At 39.7% G+C, this 18,343-nt stretch overlaps 2 protein-coding genes across 3 annotated transcripts; both read left to right on the forward strand.

Moving 5' to 3' along the window:
- Nucleotides 1–266: 266 nt before the first annotated feature.
- LOC137176261 (ATP-dependent DNA helicase Q1-like) lies at nucleotides 267–14,152 on the forward strand. 2 transcript variants are annotated; one of them, XM_067582449.1, is made up of 15 exons: nucleotides 267–376; nucleotides 985–1,072; nucleotides 2,883–3,122; nucleotides 3,202–3,381; nucleotides 3,509–3,615; nucleotides 4,976–5,174; nucleotides 5,296–5,462; nucleotides 6,230–6,311; nucleotides 6,410–6,558; nucleotides 6,735–6,852; nucleotides 6,950–7,088; nucleotides 7,191–7,282; nucleotides 8,218–8,434; nucleotides 10,049–10,178; nucleotides 14,013–14,152. In XM_067582449.1, exons 2-15 carry the CDS (start codon nucleotides 1,048–1,050, stop codon nucleotides 14,115–14,117), a joined length of 1,950 nt encoding a protein of 649 aa, XP_067438550.1. In that variant the 5' UTR covers nucleotides 267–376; nucleotides 985–1,047; the 3' UTR covers nucleotides 14,118–14,152. The 2 variants fall into 2 exon arrangements, with proteins under 2 accessions (XP_067438550.1, XP_067438551.1); XM_067582450.1 differs by having other exon boundaries at nucleotides 315–458.
- On the forward strand, nucleotides 14,019–17,678 carry LOC137176263 (uncharacterized). The gene is made up of 2 exons (XM_067582451.1): nucleotides 14,019–14,152; nucleotides 15,814–17,678. The coding sequence occupies exon 2, from the start codon at nucleotides 15,874–15,876 to the stop codon at nucleotides 16,513–16,515; it is 642 nt and encodes a 213-aa protein (XP_067438552.1). The 5' UTR covers nucleotides 14,019–14,152; nucleotides 15,814–15,873; the 3' UTR covers nucleotides 16,516–17,678.
- Nucleotides 17,679–18,343: the final 665 nt, after the last annotated feature.

The following is an 18,343-nucleotide window of genomic DNA, read 5'->3' on the forward strand; positions in this document are numbered from 1 at the left end:
AGACCACCCAACATGTTTCTTGAATGTACCACGGAAAATTTACGGGGTTTTGGTCCTGAGTTCACTCTGTCAGGCAACGCTGCTGCTCAGGACCTGAGATAGCAGGATATTTTTGCATTAAAATATACCTCCCAGTTTATGTATTAAACATAGACTGCGTAAGATTTACTTATGAATGGCTGATGAGGTGTGTCAATTAACCCAGGAGCAGGAGGCGAAATCTATAGGCAGCCTGGCAGACAAAACGCAGGGCGAATTGTCACGTCTTTTCTCACTCCTGTCAAGTGTGTTTTTCCTGCCGGCGCGGTCTCTCCATAGTAACCGTGAAGTGGGCGAGCAACTAGAAAAAGGCCTGGACAGAGTAGCTGAATGATAAGTGAGTTATATTTTATGCTTTTTCACAGTCTTAACTTAACGTAGTAGCTCATTCAGCCCATAACAGAGGAACAGTTGTCCAGGTATCACCACTTATCTCATTAGCTGGAGAAGAGCGCAGTGAGTGAGAGAGACTGCTGTTAACAGGATGCTCTAATATCCTGCTTTGCTATTACCAAGCTAACAGCTATCCGCTAACGGTAACTTGCTGCTGCTTGAGAGATGAAAGAGGTGCAACGCAGCAGAGTCTCAGATAAGTTAGCGCAAGTAATTATGGCTAATGTGGCTAGCTGTTTGACACAAAAAATGACATTAACTTTGCTTTATTTCTTTTATGAATGATAAGTAGAGGTGGTCTGAATTCAACTTACTTTTGTTACTTTTGTTTACACTAACCTACGCCTGGGTGATACTGGTGAACTGTCAATGGTGGCAATTTAGAAGACTATTTTTGCTATATATTGAAATAATTTCGATGGGTAAATTAGCTAGGTAAAACGTTTAAATGCTAAAATTATATTATAAATAAACTGTTGTAGAGTCAAAGAGGCCCGTTAAGTTTTCTGCTATACTACTACATCTGCCTTCGACATGTTTTTTGTCTTACAGGGAATCATATGAACATTTTAGACTGAAGATTGGCTCCATTCTGAGCAACTCAGTCTGAGAAAAATGGATGGTTGTAGCGGAAGTAACGGTGAGTTTTTACTTTCACTTATCAAAGCCGCGCCCTTGAAAGTGAATTAAAGTGAATCAAACAGTTGAGATATTGAATTACTTTGCACTATTATATTATTTGCACGAGAAATGAGAATTAACAGTGCTGAGGTGTACAGTCACAGGGTCCTCTGTAGTAATCATGCAGTTGTTTTGTATGGTATATGATGTTGACATGATGGGGAGTGACTGCTGATAACACAGCCACAGCCCCTCAGGGACACGAGGAGAGGTGCAAAGAGAAAGAGATGATTAGCTGTGGAGGTGGTAGCCCAGAGGATAAGTACCTGTGCAGGTGTGAGACCTGACAGTCTGCTTCCTGTTCACACCATCAGGATGACTCCACTGAGACAACCTTATGCATGTTACTCTACAACTGTATGTTGTGTCCTAAAGTGATACTTCATAATAGGGTTGGTTATTATGGTTCTACAGTTTATGTGACAGCCTTTTATGAAATTGTCTTATAAAAGAAAGTTTTCCACTACATAAGAAATATTATGTTGATAAAATAAACCCAGTTAAATATTATTTCCTTCTCTATCACCAAGATCTGTGTATATCAGTGATTAAAGGGCGATGAAATTTTCATTACATATATTATTATTTCAGCATATTATTCTCCTAATTGTTTCACCCAGAAACAATACTGAAAACTGACAGTTTTCAATATGTGATCGTACTGTATAAACACTGTAGGTACTAAAGGTATTCTGAGTATTAATATGTAACTGTACCAAGCACTAAATCTTAAAGCTTAAGAGCTTCTAAATGAATCTCTTTTGGTTTTGAACTATTGGTTTGACAAAACAAGACGTCACCCTGGGCTTAAGGAAACTGTGATGGACATTTTTCAGTTTTTATAGACTAAACGACTAATTGAAAAAATAATTGTCAGATTGATTGTTAATGTAAATTGATTTGATGTATTGATTGGGACAGTGTGCAGTTTTAAACATTAAAGATGCACTGTACCGGAGTTAGCTTGAAGCTAATTTGCATCCGTAGTCCCCCACAATCAAAACATACAACAGCACAACAACAAACAGTACAAAGCAAAAAAAAACAAAAAAACAAAACACACAGAACACACCATACAAAATACAAAGCTACACACAACAGCACATCACACACACCCACAATGTCTATTAGAAATTAATAATGTAAACTAGACTCGGTGGTCACACAGCTGATTGGTCTTTACTAGATATATAATAAAATAGATTTATATAATATATTTATTAATAAAAATAATCATTAGTTGCAGCCCTACTAAATCTTTATTTTAAGCATGCGGTATGTACACACTGGAAAATCAACTAAATGTGTTTCTTTAAATGGTAACACATATGATACAATTCTTTCTATTTGTATATTTGGTGCTGGACACTTGTTTCCACACTGCAGTGCACTCACAGCCTGTCTGTATACTGGCCAGGTGACCTTAGCTTACCTGTTTCCAAAGACTGATCAGTTTTAATGAAGGAATCCAATTATGATTGCAGTCCAGACATTTGTTTAAAACTTCAAACCTCAATTTTTACCTTTTTAAATCTCCCTTTACCCTGATATTACACTGAAATTCAAAGTGTGATTCAACCTCATAACATGTATCCATTTGGAAATGGATAGATGGAAATGATATGGCAGGGAACATGTGGGCCTTTGAGAATTTAGACTGTTTATCTCTTAGCTAAGAGTGTGTTTACTAAAGGGTGTCCCATGAGACACAGCAGACTGCTTCAGTTTATCCTGCTGACAGTCTTCCTGGTGTGTTTGTTGCTGCTCAGATGTGCAGGCAGAGCTGGACTCAGTGGAGACAGAGCTGGAGTTGGTGGAGCTGCAGATCACAGAGCTCCTGCAGAAGCAGTCTGAACTGACATCCCGCAAGAATGCACTGCTGTGTCACCTGGAGGAGGCCTGTGACGCTGCACGGCCATCTGCATCATCCTCTTCATCCTCTTCTTCAAAAGCATCTGGAGATGTTCCTGTGATGAGCAAGCAGGAGATGCAGCGCTATGATGGAGCAGGTACTTCACACACATGGCTACACAGTTAGAGTCATTAGGTTTGTGTGTTGACCTGTGTTCAACTTTTGCTGTTTGATAGATTTTCCGTGGTCTGGAGATGTGAAGCAGCATCTGAAGGATTCCTTCCAGCTCTCCAAGTTCAGGCCACTGCAGCTGAGGGCCATCAACCTGACGCTGGCAGGCAGAGATCTGTTCCTGGTGATGCCTACAGGCCGAGGAAAAAGTCTCTGCTACCAGCTGCCTGCTGTCTGCTCCAAGGGTACAGTTCATGAGATACAGTGATTCTGTTTGTCCTGTGAGTACACACAGGCCTACCGAGCCATCTGTCATACTATAGTCACATGTATGTGTGTGTGTGTGTGTGTGTGTGTGTGTGTGTGTGGCAGGTTTCACACTCGTTGTCACTCCCTTGCTGTCCCTGATGGAGGATCAGGTCATGTACCTGAAGTCCATTGATGTATCAGCAGTCATGCTGAATGCTTCCAGTAGTAAGGTAACACCTTTTATCAGCATCCTACTCATTTAATTCACTTAAGCTCACCTTCAGTCTGTTGATCTTTGCTAGTCATACAGACAACCTCTGAGTCTACTGTCTGTCAGTGTCATAGTTTTCAGATGGATTATTTCCTCGGTAGAAAGTAGTTCCAATAAAAACTATTTGACAGTGAGGTATACCAGTGATCCAGAACAACCAGGACATCATTTCTGGTAGACACAGAAATCTCAGAGACGGATATCTCAAAACCTGGACAAATAAAAATATATCTCCATGACCAGATCCCACTAGAGGGAAGTTTGACAATTTAATCTCAAGGTTCACTTACTAGCTTGTTCAGGAGCTTTCAGCTACATCAGTCTTTATCAGCTTTGTGTGCTCATTTGTCATACAGCTGTAGATGTTTTAACTTTCCATCCCCAAGTCTCTCTTTGATGCCATATTTTGTATGTGAGGTGTTGTTAAAGGAGAAGTTTGGTGATTTTCAACAAATCTCATGTGCTAACCAAACCAACAATGACCTCATCCTGCAAAGCCTGATATATCTTATTGCTCTGTGCCATAGAGATCCATTACTGTCCAAACACTACTGAATATTAAAAACACATAAATGTTGCACTGGGTGACATGTTTCTTCATTAACATGAACACACACACTGTAGTTTATTTTGACTCACACACCATCCTGCTGCCAGAACCAAATGTGGATTCATCCACCACTGAAAATAGTCCACAACAAATGCACTATTTCCTCATGTTTGAGTAACACATGTTAAAAACTACAGTGACCAGATTACTGTTCTTTTTTATAAATGAAACAATATATTTGTGAGCTGTTTTTAAAGATTTACATCTTCAGTAGTAACCAGTGTGCTTGGAGCTTAGAGCCACAGACAGTCAGAAAGTACTGAGAGATGAACTAACACATTGTTGGTTTGAGGATTATTTGACAGTAACAAACATATGAAATAATGACAGTCTCGTCAGTCTTGGTTAGGCTCATGAAATCACTATTTTGTTGAGTCATCTGACAAATTGTCTTGTATCAGCTATCAATGAAAGATAAGTTGCTCCTTTTCTGCTTTCTAGAAGATGATATGGTGACATTTTTATTTGTTTGTATGTGTTTTTCTATTGCTTCATTGTCTCAATGTGGATGTCAAACTTTTAGAAAAGTAAGTGAAAATGTGTGGGTAGAATCTCCAGGGATACAAAAACCATGCTTTTTACATTTCTCTACATCTGTGTGGTTAAAAAGAATGCTCAGGTGTGGAAAGCCAGCTTTCATGTGGTGTGAAAAGTTTTTTGTGGACTGAATTTTTACATTTTCAAAGGAGTATTTTTAATGTGTTGACAGGAACACGCTAAGACAGTCATGGCTGGATTGACGGATCCAAAGGCCTCCTTCAAGCTATTGTACGTGACTCCAGAGAAAGTCGCCAAGAGCAAGCTGCTGATGTCTCGTCTGGAGAAAGCCTACAACGCAAACCTGCTGAGTCGTATCGCTGTGGACGAGGTGCACTGCTGCAGCCAGTGGGGGCATGACTTCAGACCAGGTGAAGAGTTCCATCCATAACCTAAATCTAGTATCCTTCACTTCACATTCTTTGAAGTAAAACAGTTGCCTTTAAAGCTTGTCAGACTGATGTGCTTCATATAGGTTTATCTTCTGTGTAGATTATAAGCTGTTGGGCATCCTGAAGAGGCAGTTCCCCAAGGTCCCGCTGCTTGGACTCACAGCCACGGCAACCAGCAGCGTCCTCAAGGACTGTGAGAAGATCCTGTGTGTGCCACAGCCAATCACACTCACCGCCTCCTTCAACCGAACCAATCTCTACTACGAGGTGGTAACCATGACATCTGCGCTCTCTGTCACACACACACACACACACACACACACACACACCTTTCAACCACATGCTTCGTACATGAACACACACACTGAATGCTCCCACCTGCTAACACACCTGTCTGACCTTTTAAATTCAGCTGCTTTGCATCTGCTTACAAGACATAGAAGTTAAAGCAGCAGACTGGTGTTTTGAATATTATACCATTATTAAAAATTTACTGTGTCTCAATCCCATACCATATACTAAGTGTATATAATATGTGCTGTTTACTATTCATCATATTGTGCAGTTTTTGTCATTATTGTACAAAAACATAAAACATGCTTCATTCACACTGTGCCAATGGATGTCAATCAAACTGCAACTTTTAAGCATCACTGTAGCTGTCTCACCACCATCTGCAATTTATTTTTCATTTTTGTAACTTGTGAATGCAATGATTTCCAGCAGAAGTTACAGAGAACATTAAAGACTAGAATCAGTTGATGGTATGATTGAGTGACTGTACATTTAATTTACTAACTCAAAAAAGTGAATTTAGTGTCAAGTTACTCTACAATGTTCACTTCTTTGATGTCAAAGAAGTTGCTACAAGTTAGTTTCATGTTATTAATTGAAATCAATTGCTGTGCCACAAATATAAAACTTTTAGTTAATGAGTTAAAACATGCAGAAACATGGTGATCACCAGCAATGTTGTCTTTTTGCAAATACTGTGTGAAACTTGATGTGAAACTAACAATCTTCTTGTTTTTCAGGTTCATATTAAAGATTCTGACAATGACGCAACAATAAATGACATTGCCTCCATGATTAAAAACAGATACAAGGACCAGTCAGGTACTGCAGCAAACAAGAGTGATTAGACTCAAAATCAGAAGCTTTTAAAAAGGGATTTTAGATATGACAGCTGTTTTGTGTGATTTGTATGCCCGCAGGAATCGTGTATGTGTTCTCTCAGAAGGATGCAGAGTCAGTGGCGTCTGAACTCCAGAAGAGAGACATCCTGGCCCATCCGTACCACGCACACATGGAGCCTGAGGACAAGTCCCGTGTTCACCGCAAATGGACCACTGGTAAAATCCAGGTATTTGGACGTGACGCACCTGCTGCTGCTGCTTCACTGGAGCAAGATTTGATTTGTCTTTTGTTTTATGGAGATTGTAATGATCACAATAAAAAGAACATAATGTCTTCATCATCTGAGTGTAAGAATCAGCCAGCTGAAACTGTTATAACCTGTATCACTGCATCGGCCTCCAGGTGGTGGTAGCGACTGTGGCGTTTGGAATGGGCATCGACAAGCCTGACGTCAGGTTTGTCATCCATCACACCATGAGCAAGTCCATCGAGAACTACTACCAAGAGAGTGGACGGGCAGGTAGAAACACTGTCACTTCTATCAGGACAGCATGCTGGTTTATACTGCTCTGGTGTCTCTGCAAGTATAACTCATTATAATCCCTCTCTGTCTCCAGGCCGAGACGACCGCCCTGCAGACTGCATCGTCTACTACAGCTTCTCTGACATCTTCAGGATCAGCACCATGGTGGTGATGGAGAACGTTGGCCAACAGAAGCTGCTGCAAATGGTTGACTACTGCCAGAATGTTGACAGGTAGCACACACACACACACACACACACATTCTCAATACTTCACACTGTGTAGTAGATATTGCCTTATAAACTTGAATGTCTCTTTATGTCTGCTGTCTGAAGGTGTCGGCGCTCCCTCATGGCTGTTCATTTTGATGAGGTGTGGGACGATGAAGGATGCAACAAGATGTGTGATATTTGCCGCCATAGAAAAGGTGTGTGTGAGTTAGAGTTTGAGTTAGATTGAATGTACTGTACACAGGTTGTGCTGCAGCTCAACTAAAACCATCTGGAAGCCAATTCAAAGAGACTGAAATGTAGGATATGTGGTCTGTATTATTTGTTCTGGTTAAGAGGAAGGCAGTAACCAGAGTTGCAGTTATCAATTCTGGAAAGGATGAAAGCCAAGTCAGGGAATGATCAAAATAATAGATTTTTTTAAACAATCAACTGATAAAAACAGGACTACACTACTGTATCAACATGATAGTCAAAACTAAAATTAGAATCCAAGATAAGTTATGGCTCAGTTACCAAATGAATCATTCAATACTGATGAGTGGAATGACACAAACAAGGCTATGTCTGAAGTTAATAAGCTGGATCTTTACTCCTGCGTGAAGGAGTCAATGTGCGTAGGCTTCAAAGATACGTAGCTGACGTGTGCCTCCTCAAAAATGTAACCATACACAGCAGGTCTACAACGACTACAGAGATACCAGATGGGGATCGCAAGCATAAATCAACATTTGCAGCTCATTTGAATGTGGTAACAGATGCTTTGTGGCTGTATTTTATTTAATATGACAAGCTTTGGTTGCTTCTAACTTTCTCTGTGATCACTCATTTTTCTTTTGCTATATACAAAGAGGAAAAAATAGTTTTGCTGTATGTGTGAAGACAGTCAGAAACAAATACATTTGAGGTCAATTGATGAAAAGGTCAAATGTAGGCATTTCTATACATTTAAATGTGAGTTTTATGCTTCAGAGAAGCTGCTTTGGCAAAAATAGACCCACTGCTTAAAGATAGTGGAGCCGGTGGACACACACACACCAGCTACAATGACAGAGGATCATCTCCAGCAGCCACGGGAATCGGATGTTGTGCACGTTGGCTGTTGGTAATCATCTGATCTCTGCCCCTCCAGACTTCACCACCATGGACATTACCCAGCATGCCAGGCAGGTGGTGCAGATCGTTGAGGTGGCTGCATCCATGGATGAGAAATTGACCCCTCTGAAGCTGGTGGAGGCGTGGATGGGGAAAGGCCCCGCCAAGCGCAGGAAGATGATTGAGACCACCACGCTGTCTCGGCCGCAGGCTGAAGCTGTGATTGTCTACCTGCTGCTGAAGGGATACCTCGGGTTTGTTTGTGTTTTTGTTCATTTTGTTAGGATTTTCACACATTTGATTGATTGATTTGGATTACATACTTGGCTTGACATTGTGGTTTTTTCTGAAAAGACCTATTGAAAGTTTAATCTTGCAGTTTTGTGAACAATGGTTTTCTTTTTGGATGTCGTCCGTAGTGGTTGACTACATGGAATGTCCTTCACCCTGCCTGAGCAGTCACTGAAACACCAATTTTCACAGATAATCTTTGTGCCAAGTCAGAAGCACTTGCCCATCTGTTTTTCAATGCAAAGTTGTGTAAAAAGCAAATTGTGCGTGCTGTCATTTTTTGAGGACTGCCACTGCATCTTCTGCTATTGGTAGTATGGGTCCTCCTGTACCTCCTTCTCCTGTTCCTCCACCGACTAAGTATTGATAACACAACAATCCTTCCTCCCCCGCATGATCATGTTTTGATTCACAGTGCACACAGAGAGGAGGGGCTATTTAAAAACGGGTCCGTTGTCAATGTGTTTGTGAGAGAGAGAGAGAGAGAGAGTGAGAGAGCGAGAGCAGGACGAGAGGGCTGAGCGAATCAATGCACTGTACACAGCTCTACTATGAAATAAGATTTTACCCATTTTAAATAGTAAAAAAAAAGCAGAAAATCAATGTGTGGCGGTAAATGTTGAACGCTGAGCTGTTGAAGATAAACACTTGAGAGCAGTATCTGCAGCTCCAACAATGTCTCTTAAATGAAAGATTAGGATGGTATGACCAATTAAGATACTTATACAACAGAACAGCTATAATCAATATTTTTATAATACTAATGTATGAAATAATAATATAAGAGGTGTTGCTAGTAGGGATGAATGGATGAATTATCAAAGTTATCATTGTTTAGCTGCAACTTTACTGTTTTGGTTCACTCTCAGTGCTCTCTTAGCATCGTTTTCAGCCGCAACAGGCAGCTGGTTTCAGAGAAGAAGCTGTAAAAAGCCGCTGTACCTGTACCTCTACCTCTCAGCACCAAACAGCAAGCAGACACTGTTAGCTGTAGACTAGCTGGTGAACATAGTGGAGTATTTAGCACCTGAAGGGCCAGATATTTCCCTCAGGAGTTGGTAGAGAGTGAAAACAGCTAAAAGAGAGTGAATATTGGACTTACATTCACCAGGTGGACAGAAACACGACTCCAAATGAATTATAACGTTGTTCCATAACTGCTGGATGTGGAAATAAACAACTGTTTGCTGACGAGTTCAACATATCATCTTCAAAGATGATAATATGTCAGTGTTGTGTTCACCACTTGTTTCCACTCCCCCCAAGTCGACAAAAAAATCACCTACTACATCAGTCCAAACCAGCATTCTTCTGATTTGAAAGACTACGGAACACTCAGACATTCAGATCCAATATAACAATTATTAATTAAATTGGTGAATTGGTAATTGGACAACTCTGAGTAGATATGAAAACCATGTGTGAAATGTTTCAAACATTACATAGTGTTTATTTGATGATAAGAACACATTTTGGACTGTTCTTAGCTAAATCTGCTTTAGATGAGCTGTACATACTAATAATAGGTTTGTGATTCTTACTTGCCTGCTCTTTTGGCTTTTATGTGTCGACTTCAGAGAGGATTTCAGCTTCACTCCATACACCACCTACTTCTACATGAAGCTGGGCCGTAAAGCTCCTCTGCTGAAAAGCCAGACTCACACGCTCAGCATGAAGATGAGGACGACAGAGAGCGGATCTGCTACGGTGAGTCAACACTGTCTACTGAGATATATCACAGAACAGTCCAACAGATGTTCTACTGTGTCTAGTTAGTCTGCTCTCTATTGTACGTATGAATGTGTTCAGTTATTAGGAGGGCTTTTTTAAAACTCAAATCAAAATCAAACCAAAGATTTTATTGAAATATTCAGTTTTTTTAGAATTTCTTTCCCTCCCCTTTCAACAAGTGACTTTACTAAACTTCTCTAAATCTACCTACTTGGATGTTCTCATTTTGAAGAACTGTTCATAGTGGTGTGAGTGAGTTTTGAAAAACCTCTCTTTAGTTAGGGTTGGGCAATGTGAAAAAATATGATGATAACCATGAGACCTTCTTCAAATGTTTAGTAGAATCAACAGTTAAATGTTCCAGGTGATGATCACACTGGAGGTATCATTTTTAGCTGCATTCTCAGGTATTTCTGGGATCACTGTCTTGATTTCACCATTAAAAATAGACAGTAATAGTCTTCATATTGCCCAGCCCTACTCTACTCTGTACTGTATAAAGTCAAATACTATGAAGTGAACTCCTGACCTGGTTCAAATAGTTTTAGCAGATCATTCTTAGGGTCTTATTTTAACTGTGCAGGTGCAGTGACCAGCGCAGCATGATGGTCTCACACCGTCTCCACAGAAAGCATCACAGTCGTGTTTTTCAGTCGTCTGTCTCACACGTGTCTGACGGAACAAATACACAATAATCAATAATAATGTTAATCAGTACAGCTGTGCACACAGCCTCCGTACTGTTTGTGTGTTACTTGCGCTATATGCATGTAACTGCAACTCAAATCAGCTTCAAGTCTATTTTCCTGTGTTTTCCGCCCGTAACTACAGTCATTGTGTGTTGAGCTCTGAGAGCATCCAAAACACAGGTGACCTACACTCAACACTGTACCTGAACGCCTCCAGTGTAGACACACATACAGAGCACTCGCTGCTGCTGCTCACGCCAAGCTTCTCATGCAGTCTCAAACAAGAAGCTTCTCATAAAGTACAATACATAAAGCAGCTGTAGACAACAGATAATGTAAGAATCACCCACATTCATTTATTAGAGATAAAAGCTGTCTGCTTAACTGACGTTCCTGCTTTAACCACATTCAACTGCTTTGATGCTGATTTATGGTTGGAAAGTGTTTAATGAAGACCGTTTATTTATATTACAAACTGGCAGCAGACTTGAGTGTCTTTGCGCCAGAAGTAGACATAACTCTGAGGTGTCTGTTCTCAGCACAATGTCTAAGATCCAACTGGCAACCAAAATACCAAACAGACGGGCAAAGCCAGTTTCAAGGTCAGGAAACACCAAACAGTTGCGCTGGTCGCTGCGTCTCCACAAAAATAGGGCCCTTAGTGTTTAGTTTTAAAGAGCAACTTGTAGGTTGGCATCCTCATGAAATGAATGTGTGAGAAAAAGGTGCAGAAACTAAAAAAATCAAAATAAAAACCTACATCATTTACAGTGAAATCTAGACTCATGTCTTGAAAACTGAGAAACTGGACGTCACATAAAATAAAGCTGTCAAGTCTAACAATAATAAAAATGAATTCCTATGTAAGTTTTGACACAGAAGTTGAAAATATACAGTACCAGTCAAACGTTTGACTACTGACTGTATGAAAGCTGCACAGACTCAACATACAGTAATCTGATGTTGTTGTCAATCTCAAAGGAAGTAGTAAACTGACCTGACAGAGTTTAAACTTTGTCCTGTTTTGCAGTGTGACAGCTGCTAGTGCTGAGAATTTGATCCAGTTTGGGAGTTCACATGTGTACTTTAGCGTAGTGATGTGAAATCTTAGGTAGAGTATGACTGATACTGGATTTGTACATAATGAACAACATAATGAACTGTCCTCCTGCCAGCTCACATGCTGCTGTAAACAAACCTCCTGAATTAGCTCAAGTGCCTCCTATTCATTCTCCAGTAGATGTCAGGCTCTATCTTTTAACATTTTTTTCTCTCTCTCCTGTGTTGTGTTTGTGATATGAAATTTTAACGTGATATTTTTTCTAGTCTTCTCTCTTCTCTCTGTGAAGTTTGGGTAATCAGTGTCTTCCTCCATCCTATGTGTGGCTGATGTGTCTTTCCTCCATGTCACTTTCAAATGTTGTTACACATTTCATTTTCTAAATGTCTCAAAATATCCACAGAGGTAAGTCATATTTGATTTCAAGTTGAATGTTGTTGTGTCTTTTGCACTGTGCACTGATAATCCTCCAGTCTCCGCAAAATCCTTGTTTGTCTATGTAGTGATGACTGGATCTTTGTTTTTATTTGTAAGATTTTACAATCTGTGAAAGAAAATCCCCTCCACACCACCACTCAACTTCTGATAACGATCATTAGTACTCTAACCTCATTAATCATAGAGGAGATCACTGTAGTTTATAGATTCCACTGCTGTTTTTTCTTATTTATCACCTCATTGTTTCACTGTGATCGGTACAGCTGGTTTAAAGGTATGAGGTGAGCTATGTTACTGGATCAGGGCCTGCTGTGTTAGAGGATAATGATTCATCACCACACCTTCTGATTTGTATTCCATTTTACCCAACAAATGTTACTGATCCCCTCAGCCATGTGATAGAAGACAATATATTGATATAGAAATGCAAAAGGATCACTAAACTGAGCAAAAAGATTCATAAACTGAGCTCACATATTGCTACATCAATAAACATAATAAAGGGGAAAATCAAGTTGCTACAACAATAAGACTTGTGATGTGAACCTCTGAGCTTCAGAATAAACAGGATGGGTCTCAGATAGTGATATATCCACTGAATGAAAGAGCAGATTAATAATCACAATAACGTCATAAAAATATTGTCAATAAAATGTCTTCAAATGTCTTGTTTTATCTGATCAACAGTCCAAAATCTAAAGATATTCAGTTTACTATCATGACACAGAAAAGCTTCAAATCTGCACATTCGAGAAGCTGCAACCAGCAAATTTTTAGCATTTTTGCTTTAAAAAAAGATTAAAATTATTATTCAATTATCAAAATAGTTACCAATTCATTTTCTGTTGATTTACTAATTGACTTATTGTTGCAGCTCTAGTTTGAACTTCTGTCTTTTGCGTTTTCATTCTGTTTGTGTTAACAAAAAATGCAACATTGGGAATGTCCTCCTCTGTTATCCGATAAGTAAACAGTTCAAGTGTGGCTGTTTGGAACAGCTATCAACACTTAACCTGGCCATTACTTGAAAGGTTTAATGAATCATATGTTCACTTTAGCAATCCTTCACACCTATGTCCATGCCAGTGTGTTTTTCTATCTTATGATCTTTGAGGAGTCTTTTCACAGAACACAGTGTCCATCTGAACAAAAATAGCTCAAAGTCCTTTCACACATGACCTTTATTGCATTGATCTTAGCAAATGTCCTTACTAATATATCATGATTACTGTGCAACCTGCCATGCTTAAATTGTCACTGAAGTGATTAGACAGTAAAGTAATTGGACAGAAAATCAAGACATGATGTATTTATTTATTCATATTTTTACCACTTTTTCTTTTTTGCATTTACTGCATTAGATAAGATCACTGAGAGGGTGATCTCACATATATTTTTTCAAGTGAAAAACTGAAGATGTTCCATGTAGTTCTGGAGGAAACTGAGCAAGGAACCTACCAATCTGGGATTCTTGTTCTCCCCAGATAAATGCAGGATTCTGTTGTGTACGTCCTGACTTGTCCAGACTTGAGTGTCCCATGTCCTCCCCTCTAGAATCCCCTCGTCCACTTCATGTAGGTCTTTGAACCCTCTCAGGTAAAGGCTGTTGTTAATGACCTGCAGGTAAAAGCTGCGAGTGGCCAGGGCAAAACCAAAGAGGGAAAGAGATCAGTTCAAAGTGCTGGAGACGCCCCTGTGTCCAAGAAAGTCAAGAAAGACCGCCCCTAGTCCCCCCCATCCCACCCAGAAGACAAGCTGACAAAGTACAGTCCTTCATTCTTTCTTCTGTTCATCACTGCGTCTGTTAGCATGGCTCTGTCCAGACTTTTACTCAACGCTTCACATCTGAATCAGTCTGTCTGTCTGTGCTGGAGCTGGACTGATTTCACTTTAAATGCTTTTATCATTTTAAAATAATAAACATGATATTATCATGATCGTTCCTAACCAGCAGGCTTGGGCGATAACAGGACATTATTGGCACGCTAATTTCCAGGAAATTGAAGGTTAGCTAATCTGCTTCTCAAGGCGTACCCTGGATGCAGGGTGGTGGAAGCTCACTAGCTAGCTAGCTTCCTGCTGTCAGAATTATTGCTGCCGTTTGTTGTTTAAGTTGGAAATTTTGAGATGTTGTGCAACAGGAAGTGAATGGCTGCTAAAATTGCTTACTCTACAGACACAAAACTGATGCATTCAGAAAACCTTCAAAAACCTGGTTTTGAAAAAAAACAAAAAAACATTTGAAATTTACCATTAGCTCATAGCATGCTAGTCAGTCTATTTGGATAATTCATATTTTTCTTGTCAACAAATTCCATGTGCAGTACTATTGACTTCCTTATTTCCTTTCGTTCTCTCCTTCCATCTGTGGCTCTAAAAAGACAGGTTTAAATGTGTAAACCATGTAACACTAACTGGAAGAACGTTAGCCTGATTATATACTAGTACTACTAAGTACTATTCATGTAACCGAAGGGTTCATGGAGTGTGAGCAGACAAAGATGTCTCAGTCTTTTGGAGTGTGAGCAGGGAGTTTGCAAACTGTTAACGGTTCAGAAAAGCCAAGGCTGAGGTGCAGATAAGGAAGTGTGAGAAAGTGGTCAACTCAGCAGGTGTGCGGAGGCAGAAGTGCCTCAGGAAAGAAACACTGATAAGTAACAAACAATGGGTTAACTGTTAAATTTGAATTGCTTCTAGGAGTGATGGAATGTTTGTAGCTTTCATGACAGGTGACTATATAGATATATATATATCTGTGATTCACTTTGCCTTTTCACTCTTTGTCCAACACAGACACTGAGTCCGTGTGCACACGTAATGCTTTGAGCTTTATTAAAGTGTGATAGTGTTGTAGAGATTTTTGTCTCGTACCTCTTTGTCAGAGGGGAATTGCAAAATTGCCACAACAGTTAGTAGATCAATTTATTGTTGGTTTGGATCTGGACATGAGATTTGTTGACAAGGAGAAAATCATAGAACGCCACCAGATTTATCCTAGAAAATAGAAACAACTCAAATGAAACTTTTGGACTTTCCTCCACAGTTCACTGGACATTAGTTCTGTAGCAAAATGTGTGTGTTTATCATTATTGACAGCTATAAAATTTCAGTATCGCCCAAGCCTATAACTCATGGTCTCTGGTGCCAATGTCCATACTCACGCTCAGGAGCATGCTTCAACTAACTGTCACTAACATTTCATCACACTGGCTCTGCTAACATGGTTGATTTATTCTCACTGAGTACATAAAGGATCACTTTCACCTCTCTGTTACTGGATCTCATTGAGCTACATTTATCTTTAGAAGGCCAATAAGAAAAGAACAGTATGGTCGCTATTGAACTGGCCTCTGGTTATTCCAGGATAATGTGATGATGCTTTCTTACCATTGTTGTTCGCTAACACTGGTTTTCATGGTTACAGGAAACATCTGCTGTCAAAGCCAATGAGGAAGAGGTTGATATAACCTTTGACCCCATTGTCATGGACAACAGTTATCCCCCAAAACCCAAACAGAACGTTAAAGAACAGAGGAACTTGTCCAGGAAACATGACGGTGAGACAGATAAACGGACAGAGAGGGCAAAGAAACAACTGACAGACAGACATGGAGAGGAGGAGGAGGAGGAGGAGGAGGAGGAAAGGAAGAGGAGACCCATCATGCCCCAACATGTAGTTGAGGTGGACGTTGAAATTAACATAGTAGATAACGTTGGTATCTGTGATGGTCAGAAAACACCACCACATCCAGTTAAACCTTGCTCTAAACGGAAATCCACCACCCCTCAGAGAGTGAGGAGGAAACCCCGTGCTAATGCAGCAGCAGCAGCAGCAGATGTTCCCTCTCCGTCCCCAGGCGTACCCAGCTCTCCGTCCCAGGCCTCCATCATCTCTGATACTGCAGCTGAGGAGCTCTGCAACCTGAGAAACTACTACAGCAAGCAGCTGAGGAGAATAAACTACATTTCCCATGAATACCTAGGGCAGCCTGCAGAGCCAGGGGTGCTAACATGCATCAGGGAGCCGCTAAGGAGCCTCCGGCTGCCCAGCAGGGTGACCATCGCCCAGACAGCCCGTAGCCTTTGGACACGAGTCAGTGGGCGGAGGAAGCTGGTCCAGCGGTGACATCAGAGCTCTGTCTGCTGCAATTAGACTGAAAACCACTCACCAACGTGTCCAAGTGCACTGTGAAGAAAAATGTACGTCTACTGTTATATTGTGATCACTACTGTTTCATCTACAGTCACAGTTAAAGTGTAGTATTTTAAAAATTTTGGAGTCACCTGGTGGTCGTATTGAACTTATGGACTAAAAGCAACACATAACACTTCTTAAAAAAAATTCTACCAGCAAAAATGGATGCCATGAGAATAATTTGAGAGATATACTGTAATAGATTTTATTTTAAGTCACACAAAGTGGCCTTAAATGCCCTTAATGGGCTCATAGAAATAGAAATATTCCATGTTTCCTACGTCAGCTGCTGCCTCATTATGTTACCACATAATAAATGTTGTAATGGATATACTGTATGTATAGATGTGTAAAGGGAAGGATTTTCATTACAGATTGAGATTGATTTAAATGAAGTGGAGGAATTTACATATATGCACTTAATTATTATTGATGAACCAGTATATGTATAACCAGTCCTACTGCAAATACATTTCCTTGTTTTGTTTTTTTTCTGCTGCAGCATATATATCACCTCTGTAAGTCACATGACTTATTGGTTTCATGAATGCACCCGTCACCAACTGGCAATCTAGTAACTCCTCATGTCATGATCTGTGTTTAGAGGTGATTATGTCATGCCATTGTAAACTCTGCTTTTGCTACCATCTTGTGGTTAAAGTTTCACACTGGCCACTGCTGGATGTCAGAGAAACAACAGAGAAGTATCTTTCAGCTCGTAGAGGTCAGTGCAGCGATGCCTTATTTACTGGGACAACCAGGGGACAGTAAAGACAGGGCTTTGTAGTAATTATTCCACTTATTCCAATTATTTCAGATTTGTTAAAAGTAAATGTTTTCTGTCATCATATGAAGAATAAAGGTTGTTTATGGATTATTTCAGTTATACTGACTGGCCACAGGAGTTTCTTTCGTCTCTCTGGTTATTTGCAAAATATTAAGTTTCCCTGGTTGAAATTCAATGTCACTGCAATATTTTTTGTTAAATGTTGTTTGTTAACGTCATGTTAACAGAACTGTTCAAACCGTATTCTCTGAATGTTTTTCTATTGGCTCAAAATGAAGGAATAAAGTCACAATCATTTGTCATAAAATATCTCTTGTTTTTGCTTTTTTGTTAAAAAGTTATCAGCTGACAGTTTCACTTCCATTTCTGTGCTTGAATCATTCCCAAAGGAAAGCATATTGTAAATGTACAATAGTGAAAATTCAGCTCTCAGAATGAATGCATTTTATAAAAAATCAATTTAGCCATTGTTTTCTTACATTACCAGGGACATTTAAATGTATATTTTGAACAGAATTTAAATGTTTATTTAATTTTTTTGGATATATTTTTTAGCCTTCCTGTCCGTCTAACAAGCCTGGGTGAAAACAGATTTATCTTGTGACCACTTGATACCCGGTTGGGCATCTTAGACCACTGATTGAGCCAGCAAAATGACCACACAATTTGAAAAGTTTGTTACATTTCTAACATCTTTAAAATGAAATAAAGATATTCAAGCAATGGTTCCCAAACATTTCAAAAACATGGCTTCACTTCATAGTGATTTTTTTCCCATGGCTTCCCTCCATCAAACTTAGGATCCACAAACAATACCTGGTGGTAGGATCAATTCATGTGTTGATAAATTACAGTGCAGCGTGTTGTTTTGGTCTTTTCATGTGATTTGATGGCAGTAAGAAAACTGAAATAACACCAAACGATAGAAGTTAGTAACCAAGTGCAGCTGAAACTTTAAAAATTTTTTTCCTG

The sequence above is a fragment of the Thunnus thynnus genome, chromosome 23 (genome assembly GCF_963924715.1).
Source record: "Thunnus thynnus chromosome 23, fThuThy2.1, whole genome shotgun sequence".
Classification (NCBI taxonomy): domain Eukaryota; kingdom Metazoa; phylum Chordata; class Actinopteri; order Scombriformes; family Scombridae; genus Thunnus; species Thunnus thynnus.

What these genes read in the sequence shown, in the direction of transcription:
- LOC137176263 (XM_067582451.1), top strand. Translation starts at nt 15,874, where the DNA reads ATGGACAACAGTTATCCCCCAAAACCCAAACAGAACGTTAAAGAACAG.
- LOC137176261 (XM_067582449.1), top strand. Translation starts at nt 1,048, where the DNA reads ATGGATGGTTGTAGCGGAAGTAACG. An exon ending in GGGGCATGACTTCAGACCAG is followed by an intron (nt 5,175 to 5,295) that starts GTGAAGAGTTCC and finishes TCTTCTGTGTAG; the next exon opens with ATTATAAGCTGTTGGGCATC. An exon ending in CAGAGAGCGGATCTGCTACG is followed by an intron (nt 10,179 to 14,012) that starts GTGAGTCAACAC and finishes AATGACCTGCAG; the next exon opens with GTAAAAGCTGCGAGTGGCCA.